General features: G+C 49.7%; 1 protein-coding gene across 1 annotated transcript; it reads right to left on the bottom strand.

The window, feature by feature from the left end:
* Positions 1–392: 392 nt before the first annotated feature.
* On the bottom strand, positions 393–12,336 carry LOC114601378 (forkhead box protein F2). Its single transcript, XM_077933313.1, has 2 exons — positions 11,238–12,336; positions 393–2,433 (listed from the first exon to the last, which is right to left on the bottom strand). Exons 1-2 carry the CDS (start codon positions 12,196–12,198, stop codon positions 2,264–2,266), a joined length of 1,131 nt encoding a protein of 376 aa, XP_077789439.1. The 5' UTR covers positions 12,199–12,336; the 3' UTR covers positions 393–2,263.
* Positions 12,337–12,772: the final 436 nt, after the last annotated feature.

The raw sequence follows: 12,772 nt of genomic DNA, 5'->3' as shown, positions 1-12,772 counted from the left end.
ACTTGTTGAAGGTGAAGTGGGAGGAAAAATCAAAGCCCTGAAATGAAAGGATACTCCGTTTGAATTTTTTTAATCTGATATTTTTAATACTTTGTCTTCCCCCAATACGTTTCTCTTCTAAAGGGGAAAAAAATGTCAAAAATAGACAAACTATACCAAGCGTTGGGTATAGACGGGGTGTTTCGTCTGTTCAACGCTGCAGCCCGCAAGAGAAGTAATTCTGGTCCCGTTCCACGGAAAACAAAAACACACCTCGAAGTCACCGCGCCTCCTGGATCCGCCTCCGGATTCCCGCCTTTCCTTTAAGGAGCGAGATGCGCGCTCCTTTTCCTGTTATAATTCGGTATAAGAACCGAGGAGTTTAGCATGCCGAGGAAAAGGAAAATGCGCGCTGGCCATATACATTTTATTGGGGGGAAAACACACCACACACATCAACAAGAAACCCACCCCAACAAGTTTGTACATCACAATATTTTGACAAACGTTATACATAAGTGCAAATTATACTCTCCGGTTTAAAAGCGATAGTGTGTGAGTATACACGAGATTTATTCCAAATAATTATTTTAAAAGACTGTGATATAAACACTTTTTTAAAAAAAGTAAAAAAAAAAAAAGAAAGCAAGAAAGGAAATAAACTAAACCCCAAACGTGGTATTGTTGCAATATTGGAAAACAAAACACAAACAAACAGAATCTGGGGACTTTCTTGAGAGCGACACAACCACGCACAAGCGCACACCCTCTCCAAAATTTATAACAAGGTTTGTTAATACTGGCTGGTGCTGCCGAAACAGCATCCCGCAAAACAATGGCTCTGCTGACACTAGGGAATAATAAATCTGCATTTTCAAAAGCTAGAGGTACGATTCTGTGACAGACATCGCTGATTTCAATAGGAGAGTGTGATCTTGAACCTACGTAGCTTACTCGGAAGGTAATCTCAGCGGCGCAAAGACTTCACGGTGCATCCCATATATTTCTACTCGGGAGTAAGCCCCGTGGAGTCCAATGGCACGTACTCCCAGGTAAACACGTGCAGAATCGAAGCCTACCTTGTGCTGCAATGCCCTGAAATGCTTAGATCTCTCCAGCTGAAATGAAGCAGGACTCAAAACGAAAGTGCTTTATTCGGATGATGGAGTAGGCGAACTCAGTGAATGCGGATTGTTTCTGTGTTGCACGGACGTCAGGCATAAAAAAGGGGACATCTCTTTTCTCTCCCCCCCCCCCCCGCCCTCAATTTCTGTGTAATTGAAAAGCTGGCAGATTCCAACCGCAGTTGCCTTTGACTATTATTTTTTTAAATAAATGTAACTATATGTATATGAACTAGCCTTCTGCTTCACATCTTTAAAATATTGGCTATCAAAGGAATGTGCCCGATTGATTCTGAACCTGCCTGGCGCTGCAGCGACCACCTTCTGCCCTTCCATCCAAACACACAAAGCAAACAGGAGCCCATTCCCTATAGCTTGAGTTATACGCAGCGCGATCCTAAGTATGCTTTCTTCAGAGGAAAGTCTCCTTGGGTTCACTGAGGCTTAAGGCTGTGTCCTATACATAACGTACACTTGACACCTTAAAGACGGGTGCTTATTTCTTTATTAATATCATCATGGCTATAAGCTTTCCTGCGCTACAGCCCACCTTTCCATCCTAGATGCGGGTGTATGTCTAGGATCGCAGTCCTCTCCCTCTTGCGGATCTATTCAAGGCTAAGACTGCCATCCTATACACTGAACCATTGGACTCTATGGGATTTACTTCTGAGGAAGTATGCCTCGAATCGCTCCCTCCCCCCACACACCTGTCCCGCTTCCTAGCTGAAGTCGGTGGGATTTAGTTTCACATTCTGGCGCTCTAGGATGGAGCTGCAACATTGCGCATGTGTCTGTGGGGCTAGAGTTGCTGATCCTGCACGCTTGGGAAGCCCCACTGGACGCAGTCGGGCTTACTTCGCAGGGAACACGTGCAGGCCTGCTGTGAACTCAGTGGGAGAGGCTTAGGATCCCGCGGAAAAGGAGCGCGCGTATCCAACGGGGCGTCCGGCCCTTACGCGGCTTTCCTTAAGTGACTGGCGCACTGTACTTACAAAGAGAGGCTCGCGGAGCTGGGCGTGGACCTCTGGGCTCGATCCGCGCGAGTCCTCCCGTTGCGTGTGATCTTTTGGGTGAAGTCTTTGGATCTCTCTCTCTCTCTCGCTCCCACCCCAACCTCCCCAATCTTCTCCTTTCAATCCAGCTCCCAAGGTCATTGTTCACATCACACAGGGCTTGATGTCTTGGCAGACGCTTTGATGGTGGTGGTGATGGTGGTAATAGGAGCCGCTGGCCGACGGGTGGAAGGAAGAGATGCCGTTGAAGTTGAGGACGAAATCCTTCCTGTCGCACACCGGGGACGGGTGATGCTGGTAGCGAGGCAGCCCCACTGCGGAGGAAGCGAGAAAGAGCGAGCGAGTCCACAGAACAGCTCAAACGGTTCCCCTGGAGAAGCCAGGGCGGGTAGCTGAGGGGTGTGACTGGGCGGGTATGGTGGTCAAAGGGTTAAAGGGTGTGACTTCAAAATCCCCACTGCCTAGGTCAGGCTTCCTCAAACTCGGCCCTCCGTATGTTTTTGGCCTACAACTCCCATGATCCCCGCAGGATTATTGCGTGGATAGTAGGAGTGTAAGCCGCCTTGAGCGCCTTGGAAAGAAGGCGGACTGCAATAGTAACTATATTGATAGCCAGAAGAAGGCAAGTCTGCAAGGGAGAGGAAGACGCATAGCTGGCTTTCCTCATAGAGGCAATCAAAGCCTTATTTGTTTATTTTTATTCTTCTTTTTAAATGTTCTAACGAGCATTTAAATGCTGTGCGGCGGACCTACAGACCCATTCTCGGCTGTCGCTGCCCAAACTATGCCTATTCACAACGCATCTCACTTTAAGCCAAAGGTTTGGGGCCTAAATATGTCTCTCCTGACTTTGGCTTCCGATCAGCCCACAAGCGCGCAGGACGCCAAACTGCCTCCAGGGCTTCTCACAGTGCAATCCTACGGACGTTTAGTCCGAAGTAAGTCCCAACTATTTTTGAGAAGACTTACTGCCTGGTAAATATGACTGAGACTGCAGTCTCCAATAAGTGGATCACTGTCCCGTTTACCTCGATTTTTCCACACCTAGGTATTCTGGGCCTGTAGGATCCGCACACAGTTCAGTGAAAAAGGGAATGTGGAACTCCGAATGAATTAAGATCCTGATCCTAACGACACAATTGATTTTAAAGTAAAGCACTTCGATTTTCAATTGAGCTTCCTTTTCCATAGTCAGCGTCCAGACCCAGCGGTCCTCCCGCCTCGCTCCCCCTTTTCAGGGGATAAATACTGACCCAGAAATTAGGGACAGAGCATAATCTACCCAGCTGAACTTGTTTGCAGCACCCGTCGACCGCCTTTCAGCTATCCTTCGCACAGACAGTTCACAACACAGAAAGCCTCTGAACCATTTAGTATTACAATGAAGTACAATGTTACGGTCCTCAGTAAAGGAAAGGGCTGTAAGCTTCTAGCTCCTGCTGTTATTCGCAAATGCGAGCCAAAATGCGGGATTCGGAGAGAGTTTTGTGGAAAGAGCCTCCCACCCTCTGAGAGAGGAAGTTTCAGAACCTATGGGACTCAGTGGACCTCTCGCGATTCTGACTCAGCTCTGCCCAAACCCCATGATAAATGCGCTGAGTTGTTTTGTGTTCCCCTTATTAAGGCTAATCTCGGATTGTGATCTATGTTGAGGTGGTTAGATCACAGCAGAATATTATCCTATGATGCTTCTAATGCAACCCTTATTGATAGCAAAGCAATGACCGGGGAGCCTGAGATCACCGACTCCACAGAGGCCGCTGCGCGAAATCCTGTTAAGCATCGGAGCCATTTATCTCAAGGAAATCTCCCGAATCTCGGTCAACTGAAAGGCAGAAAAATCCCTGCCATGATTATTGGCCCAAAACTTTTGCAGCGACGGATCTGCTCGTACCAGCTTGATGTGCGCAGTTTGATGCGCATGGACGTGGCTGCGCATCCTCCACGCCTGTCGCTGGCTCCGCGCAGCAACAGAGGCTCAAGCCCACATCCTAGTTTCACCCGAAGTACTCTTAGCTGACTGAATGCAATCCGGATCTTGAGCATCTCCCGTGGAAGACCCAGTGGGATGCCCCATTTCAGTTTACAACCTGCTTATTTTATTTCTGAAATCTTTTGAATAAGCCCCTTCAAGGAACCGACAGGGCGACTCTTGACCAAAGCGGCTTGGAAACCGCGCTGGCGCAGAGTGTGACGCCTGGGCTGTAAGATCTGGGTTCGTTTACATGGAGCGGTTACAGCCACAAGGTGGATCCGGCCGCAGTGGTCAGGTCGAGGTGGCCAGACGCGGGGAGTCTTCCCTTCCACCCAGGAGTGCTGTTGGGCACCGAAGTGTTTTGGGAAATACCAGAGCCGCTCTCCATTATTTCCTAGCTAGCTGCAGGAACTTTCCTACCGCAACGAGGGGGCTCAGTAGGACAATCTGCCCGTGCCCCGTAAATGAAGAGCAGCCCCCGGGGCATCTTCAGAAAAGCAGTATGGTGTAGCAGTTAGGGCGCTGGACTAGGAGAGACCAGCGTGCAAATCCTCACTTGGCCAGGAAGTTCACTGGGTGACCCGGGGCCACTCACGACACCGCCTCCCAGCCTAACCTACCTCACGGGGTTGGTTTGTGGGGTTAAATGAGCAGGAGGAGGACCACCGACGCCCCCTGGGGCTCCTTGGAGAAAAAGATGCGGTAAAAACGCAATAAACAAATAAGTTTCTTTTTCTTCTTCCCTCCCTTCCTGTTCAGGAACCGTTTTGGATAGCTCTGTCTGCCAATCGGGGCTTTCGTTTCTCGGGCTGCAGAGAGGTAGACTTGACCGTTCCCTTTCTCACTGATCTCCCCAACTGATGCAAAAGACTGCAGGGGTCTGGAAAGAAGGGCGTCGGATCGATACCCCTCCCCATAACTCCTCTTTTCCCAAAGTTGTTTTAGCTGAGCAGTTGGAAAAGGGACTCCCATCGAGAGCGAAAGTGGAGAAGCCCCTTGCTGAATTTTCTCAGTCTCCCCAACTCAGTCTCCGCTCAACGCCTTCTTCACTTTTGACCCAGGGGGCTGTGCGGAGTAATAGTTAGAGGGGGTCTCTCTCTCTCTCTCTCTCTCTCTCTCTCTCTCTCTCTCTCTCTCTCTCTCTCTCTCTCTCTCCTGTCTGCCCCTCTGCTCACCCCGGAGCGGTCCCTTTGGTAAAAGCGATTATTTCGCTGGATTTCCTCCGTCTTTCTAATAACCTGCTTGGTATGCTCCTAATGAAACCGGTGCGCTTTATTGCAGCTCTGATTCAATCAGTTCGCTTTGGTTTAACAGTGTGCGAAAAATGTCCGCCTCCCTCCTCCTCCTCCTCTCCCTCCCTCTGCTCCGTTCGCCTCTAAGCCTCGGAGAGAAGCGACTTCTGTTTCCAATCTTGCTCGGCCCTTCTAAGGGGAGAGCGGGAGGGAGGCTCAGGAGAGGCCGGGATTTAGCATCTCCTCGGCACTAAACCGTGCATGATTTGATGGGGCTTTATTGACCGATAAAAATCAATTGGGGACCGACATTACAGCGCTGTCAGCTCATAAACAAGCGGCTCCGCAGCGCCTGGTATTCCGGGCGGGGCAGAGACCTTAGGTCCTCGATTGCTTTGCCTGCCAGGAATTCAAAGTTTCGTTTAAGAACGTGATCCTAAACACATTTTCTCGGTTGCTAAATGCCACTGGGCTGACAGGACGCAGGCGCCGATCCCGGCAGCAGTTATTCGAAGGCCTTCATTGCAAATCAATGAAGGTTACTTCTAGCAGGCGAGGACCGGGTTGGGGGCGGGGGAGCTGAGATGTCCTGGCCTGATTTTGCGTCCTCCAGTCTCATATACTCCTGCGATGCACTCTTTCACCCAACTCCCCAATCGCATCGTTTGCAATGCTGGGGTCCAAGGCTCGCTTGGAGAGGCGATGTTGGGGTGAGGAGGAGCTGTTGCTGGACCCCAGCTCCCCAGCTCACCTGACCAGTCAGCATTCCCGCGGGGGCTGATGGGACTTGGAGCCCTACCACACTTGAAAGGCCACACCGGTTCCCCAATCGCTGCTGTAGTGTCTCCTTGAAGTGGGAAAAATTTCCCTCCCAGAAAATATGCCTAGGATTTGTCTACTTCCCAGGAAACGCGCTTGCAACCTTCTTTCTTTCTCTTTCCCTGTTTATGTTTTATAGCAGGTTTTTTTCACTGGAGCTGGATTTATATAGCATATTGTTCCCCAACTAAACATGCTTAAAAAAATACTTCAAAAATATTTCTGGGTTTCCTTCCCCACTTCCTTAAGATTAAACTTTTTTTTAAATCCGGATGAGATTTAAGAAACTCTGTTTCCTATTGGCAACCTGCTTATTTTAGAGTATTCCCATTGACTCTGAAGAGCCTACATCGGCATAGCTGGCTTGGTTGATTGAGAAGCATCAACCAAGCTTCCTTAGGCCTACTATCCTGCACATCTTTAAGGTGCTTTGATCACCTTCTCCTCAACGGGATCCAAGAAGCCCAAAGTAATAGCAGAAATCCCTGCCTAACCAGTTATTGAGTCTTTGAAACACCTGAGCGCTACTTGGAGCTGGCAGTTTCGGCTAGGGTTGCAATCCTGGGCATGCTTTTCCTGAGACCTACTTCGACGTAGATACGCATACAGTGGTACCTCTGGTTACGTACTTAATTCGTTCCGGAGGTCCGTTCTTAACCTGAAACTGTTCTTCACCTGAAGCACCACTTTAGCTAATGGGGCCTCCTGCTGCCGCTGCGCCCCCGGAACACGATTTCTGTTCTCCTCCTGAAGCAAAGGTCTTAACCTGAGGTACTATTTCTGGGTTAGCGGAGTCTGTAACCTGAAACGTATGTAACCCGAGGTACCACTGTACATGCATAGGGTTATCACTGTAAATGTGGTTTCAGACGTGGGTTGTGGATCGGGCTGCCTCCACCTATACTCCCCCGGCAAGGGAATAGCGTTTATCAAAACTGCCAAATGTTTAGCAGGAAATAATCCTGACGCAGAAGCAAAAGATTTCTTCCGATCCAGCGTGTTGGGTTCAGAAAGCGGTTGGATAATTCTGAGAAAGAATGCAGTCCTTTAAAATCCAGGAAATGGGCATTTTAAAGAAGGGTGGATTTAGATGCGGAAACTGCATGAGGCTACGGAGGGAGACGATGCGCTTTTAAATTACTATCTTCCTTCACCCCAATCCATTACTGACCAGTTAAAGTCCCATTTACACTCAGTGGAACTTCTCCTACGCCCAGCCTCGAGACCATTAAAACCAATGGCGGGACTGTGTTTAGAGTCAGAATCAAAGTGTAAACATAAAATTAAAGGCCACTCCGTAAAACGAAATTCTGCATCTAAGTTTCCTTCCTATCGTTACCTCGGGAGATTAGGATGTCGGTTTCATGCAACCCTCACCATCCTTCTTCTCGTTTAAAAAACAAAACCAAACTTCCAGAGATCCTTCTGCAATCATTTCCACAAGGGAAGGGCTCTGGTTTTTTCTTTCTTTCCCCAAATCCCAAGCTAAAAAGGAAGGTGATTTGGAGAGGGAGGGGGCGCTAGTGGTGGAGGGGGGGGGAGAGAGATGGAGAGTTGGGCGCAGCAGATGATTGACAGCAGGTCGCCGACAAGCAAAGCGAAGCAATGGACAAGGTCGTCTGTATTTGTTACTTGTTGAAATTCCCATAAAATTGAACAAGACCTCGCTCTCATCTGGGTTAAGTCAAGCTCCAATCCCCTTCGGTGTGGTCCAGCCCAGACTGTCTTTGTTTAGTTAACCTCCGAGACCCACGTTTAAAAGGGCTATTTGGAAAATTTCCTCCGTAAGAGCCCAACATCTTTTACCCATTTCGATGCCTTACACTCGCAGCTCTCTCGCTCTCTTCCACCCAGATTTCCTAAAGAGTCTTATTATTATTATTATTTAAGAAATATTTTTTCTCTCCTATAAAAAGCAACGTATTACGAAGAGAGAAAAACAACAACAGAGCAGTTCCTTCCAGTTATAGAAACGGGTCTGAGTCTCACGCTAGCACCTTTTTTTTTTTGCGGTTTGAAAAGAAAATCCGAATAGATTTACCGCCCCCCAGCCTCATCCCTCAGGCTGTATGCAGATAATATTTCTCCCTCTTTTTCAATTAGATGGCTATAAACCTCCAGGGTATTTTTTCTTTTTCTTTTGCTCCCGCTGTGGTAATGAGACCCTTTTTTGAGATTTGTTATGTTTTCTTCGCTATCATCAGGGCTGAGAAAAGGTTTTTTTGTTTTTTTAAAGAAACTTGCAGGAAAGAGGCTGTGGTATGTCATGCTCGCCAGGCGCTTCACTTTATTCCAAACGGACACGATCCAGCCAAAGTAAAAGCCCTTTCCCCGCGGATTTCGCCGGGAGAGATTTAAAAACACGTGTCTAACATCCCCGTTGAAGTCAATGGGAGTAACTGTGGCTGGATCTATCTATATCTATCTATCTATCTATATCTATCTATCTATCTATTATACCACGCCAAAGAAAGAAAGAAAGAATAAGAAAATACCAGGATGCGCTCTGCGAGCGCGATCCTAATCATACTTACTCGCCAGTAAGTCCTATTGAAAGCTTCCCAAATTCTAACCACATAACCATAGGACGAGCATATTTAATATTTGGGGTTGCAGCCAAATTCTTTAAAAAGGCTATCCTAGGCATGCTTCCTCGGGAGTAAGGCCCACTGCGCTCAGTGAAGCGAACTCCAAACTAAAAGCTGCAATTTACACAGAGAGTAAGCTCCATTGAACACGGTGGGGACTTCCTGCTGAGTAAACATGCCTAAACGTGGGCTACACATGGACTTCGAATTGCAGCCGCCAGTATTTTAGAGGGGTGGGGGAGTTGTTTGGCTAAATTGTTAATCTCGATCTAATAATACTAATCGTGACTCAACTGCAATGCCGAGCCAGCGACTGGGCGCTATGATCGAGATTCGAATTTAAATAAGACGATTAGCAATAAGGCAGCGAAGTAAAAATAATCTATCTGTAGTTTACCTTGATCTCTGGCATTCTGCTCAACAAATTGAGCCTGCCTTTACCAAGACACAGGAGGATGTCCTGCGGCTATATTCTTTGGGTGAACGGGTGAGGGGGTGGGTGGGATAAAAAGTCATATATCTCTCTCCTACAAGTCCCCCCTCCCATCCCAGCCCTCCCGAATTGCTGCTCTACTTCTCTCCGAACAATAGGTCTATTTTCCCCCCTGGAAGCAGCTTTTGTTTTCTCACGTCAAAGCTGGTGTTTTCAGAGAAAACACTGAGGAGACCCAGCATCGGGGCTTGTTATTGAGGCAGCGTTATCTGACAGCTACAACTTTAACCTGAGCGAGCGAAGGGATCGCCCGCCTTCCCCCGCGAAGAGGTGTTCTTTTTAAAATTAAAAAACAACAACACCCTACCTACGGTTTTGGAGGTCGCAGGTCATTCCTCTGGGAGCACCCCCCCCATCTAATCTACATCTATCGAGATATATACATATATAATACACACACTGCACATGAAGAGGGTCGTTCTCAGAAATCAAACGGCTGGTCACCTAAGTGAGCGTGATGCGCCCAGACGCCACGATGATGGGCGCCCTCTAATATCCCGATCCAAAACAGTCTTTGGCACTTAATTCTAAGTAGGTGCGCTCAAGACCGCAGCCACTCGGTATTCTTGAAATATCTAGTCACTTTCCTGTTCAGGGTTTCGCTTTCAGAAACCGAACCAGCGCCTTCCTCTCCAACATCTTGGGCACATTTAAAAAAAAAAAAAGTATTTACAACCTCTGTAGATCGAAGCTTTCACTGCCGTAATGAACTGAGACATTAACAAGCCGTCCTATCTAAACAACTTCCACTTGGAATAAATCCCATTGGTTCCAGCGGCCCTTACTTCCAAGTAAGTGTGGACGCGATCACATCTCAATGCTCAAGATTAATTCACAGAAACCATTGCCACCTCCTGATTCTGCGCCCACAGTTTCTAAAGGAGATGGGCACCCCGCTTACTCTGGAAGTGTGCATTTGGGAAGGGAGGGCAGCGTCTTATCAGCCCTGACCTGCCTGCAAGTCCAAAAAAGTTGGTTTAAAGAGCCTTACTCCTATGTTCTCCTTGATTTCATCCAAATATATTATTTTCAAGCCAGCTTGTTTGCTCGCTGTCAGCCGTCGGCTGGATCCCTAACCTCCATTCCTCGCTCTTGCCTCCCAGGTTTAGAATCCCAAATAATGCACTTTCAAGAGAACGGCCCCGATCAAGCTCTAGTCTAGCTTTATTGCAATCCCCACGGGATGCGACCCATCCTATGGTGTGTGGGGATCACATCCGCACCAGTTGCTGGATGGTGTCAGTGCGCGTTCCGGACTGTTCAGCATTCCGTGCCCGGCAGACAGAGCCATTTGCAACTGAATCCTTTTTTAAAATTGTCATTTGCATGGCATTTACTCCCAGGAGATTGTGCTCTCAGCATCACGCCTGTAGGATCTCAAACCAGTCAAGTTAGTGGCAGTGAAATCCTCCAGTGGGAGCGAGGCTGGAGCTGTGGGCGACTAAGAAGATCAATCACCTCTTAAATGTATTAAGTTGTAAATAGAAATGACCAGAACGAGATCTGCCTGTTTACAATAAAATATTATTACAGTACTTCTGCAGGAACATGCTTAAGAACTGAGCCCAAAGCTTCCTTTGAACAAGTTATGGGTATCTGCGGAGTATCTATATCATCTATCTATCTATCATCTATCTATCTATCTATCATCTATCTATCTATCTATCTATCTATCTATCTATCTATCTATCTATCTATCTATCTATCATCTATCTATCTATCTATCTATATCTATCATCTATCTATCTATCTATCTATCTATCTATCTATCTATCTATCTATCTATCTATCTATCTATCATCTATCATCATCTATCTATCTATCATCATCTATCTACCATCTATCTATCTCTGCCTATCTATCCATCTATCTAATGTCAACAGGCTGATTTCCTATTTCAAAAGAAGCTGGAGGACCCCATTCGGCTTACTCGTTAGGTGGGCAAAGGTTTGGAGAGTTGAGCGCGTGTGTGTTTAGGGAGGTGGAGGTGGGGGCGGGTCGCCTTTGGTACCTGAGAGGTCTTCCCTGCCGTTTTGGTGCAAGTAGCTCTGCTCCAGCGAGTAGGAGGCCACTCCGGAGTGGATGCCCGTGGGGGCGGCGGGGGTGGGCGGCGGCAGGGCCTGCTGCTTGAGATAGGGCGAGGCAGCCGAGGAGGTCCAGTGTCCCGCGGGGCTGCCGTAGGGCGAGTGGCACTCGATGGCGCTGGCCATGGCGGGTGATGAGGGCACGGGGCTGCTGCTGCTGTCGGGGCCGTAGTCGGCGCCGCCGTTGGAAGGCACCGGGCAGCTGGCCATGTAAGTGGAGCCCGGGTTGGGAGACATGTGTGGGACGTGGTGCGCCTCGTAGGCGCCGGCCTGCATCACGTCCAGGGGGTTGTAGCCGTTGGGGTGGCAGCCCAACGGGGCAGCGGGGGGCGCTTGGAAGTCGAAGCCCTGCGGGAGGAAGCCCAGGCCGTTCACCATGCGGTGGTACATGGTGGGCTTGAGCGCCTGGCATTTCCTTCGGAAGCCCCTGGGGCGCCGTCGGAAGGAGCCTTCCTCGAACATGAACTCGCTGGCCGGGTCGATGGTCCAGTAGTGGCCCTTCCCGGGCCGGCCCAGCCCTTTGGGCAGCTTGATGAAGCACTCGTTGAGCGACAGGTTGTGGCGCACCGAATTCTTCCAGCCCTGGTAAGCGCCGCGGAAGAAGGGGAAGCGCGCCTGCAGGAACTGGTAGATCTCGCTCAGCGTCAGCCGCTTCGACGGCGAGCTCTGGATAGCCATGACGATAAGAGCGATGTAGGAATAAGGAGGCTTCTCCGGGCGCCTCAGCCCCGAGCTGGCTTTCTTGGCTTTCGACGGCGCGGACGCTGAAGCGCTGCTGTTGCTGCTGCTGCCGTTGCTGGACGACTCCAGCGCGGAGGGCGGCGGAGGCGGCTGCTGGCTCATCAAGGCCGGGCTGCGAGGCACCGGGGCCCCGATCTCGGAGCTCATGGAAGCTGCTCCTCCTGGGCCACCTCCTCGGCGATCTGGAAGCGGTCCCTGAGCATCCCTCCCTCCCTCCTTCCCTGCGCAAGCCTCCCTTTCTCTCCTTCTCCGTCTGTCTGCCTCTCTTCTGTTTCACACAAGCCCAGCGCTCCCTCCCTCCCTCTTTCCCCTCTCTGACCCCCCTCCTCCTTCTCCTCCCCCGCTCCCCCGACTCAGGAGCCTACAGTTCTCTCCAGCTCTCCGGCTCGGCTCTCTGCCCCCCACCTGGTGGCCATCCTGAAGCCTTTAAAGAAGAGGAAATCCAGCGAAACCCCTCGCCGCTTTTGCGTAAAGGCAGCGCAGCCAAACAGAATCCGCGGACGCCTATCGGGACTTTAAATCTGTCGCCTGCTGGAGGAACTTTCCCCTCCCTCTTTCCCGAAATCTCCTTTCCCATTGAGTCTATCCAAAAAATCAGCCTGGGGGAAGAGAGGAGCGAAGGGGAGGGGGGCCCGAATGGGCGCAGCTTCTCCGCTCCAGCTGGCCTCTGTCCACCCGCCCCCCCCCCCGCTCCAGTCCTGCGAGCTGCCCGCAGAGGCTC

This window comes from Podarcis muralis, chromosome 8 (assembly GCF_964188315.1).
Source record: "Podarcis muralis chromosome 8, rPodMur119.hap1.1, whole genome shotgun sequence".
NCBI lineage: Eukaryota > Metazoa > Chordata > Lepidosauria > Squamata > Lacertidae > Podarcis > Podarcis muralis.
The sequence above is the reverse complement of the archived record's forward strand: the minus strand, read 5'-3'. Positions and strand labels throughout refer to the sequence as shown.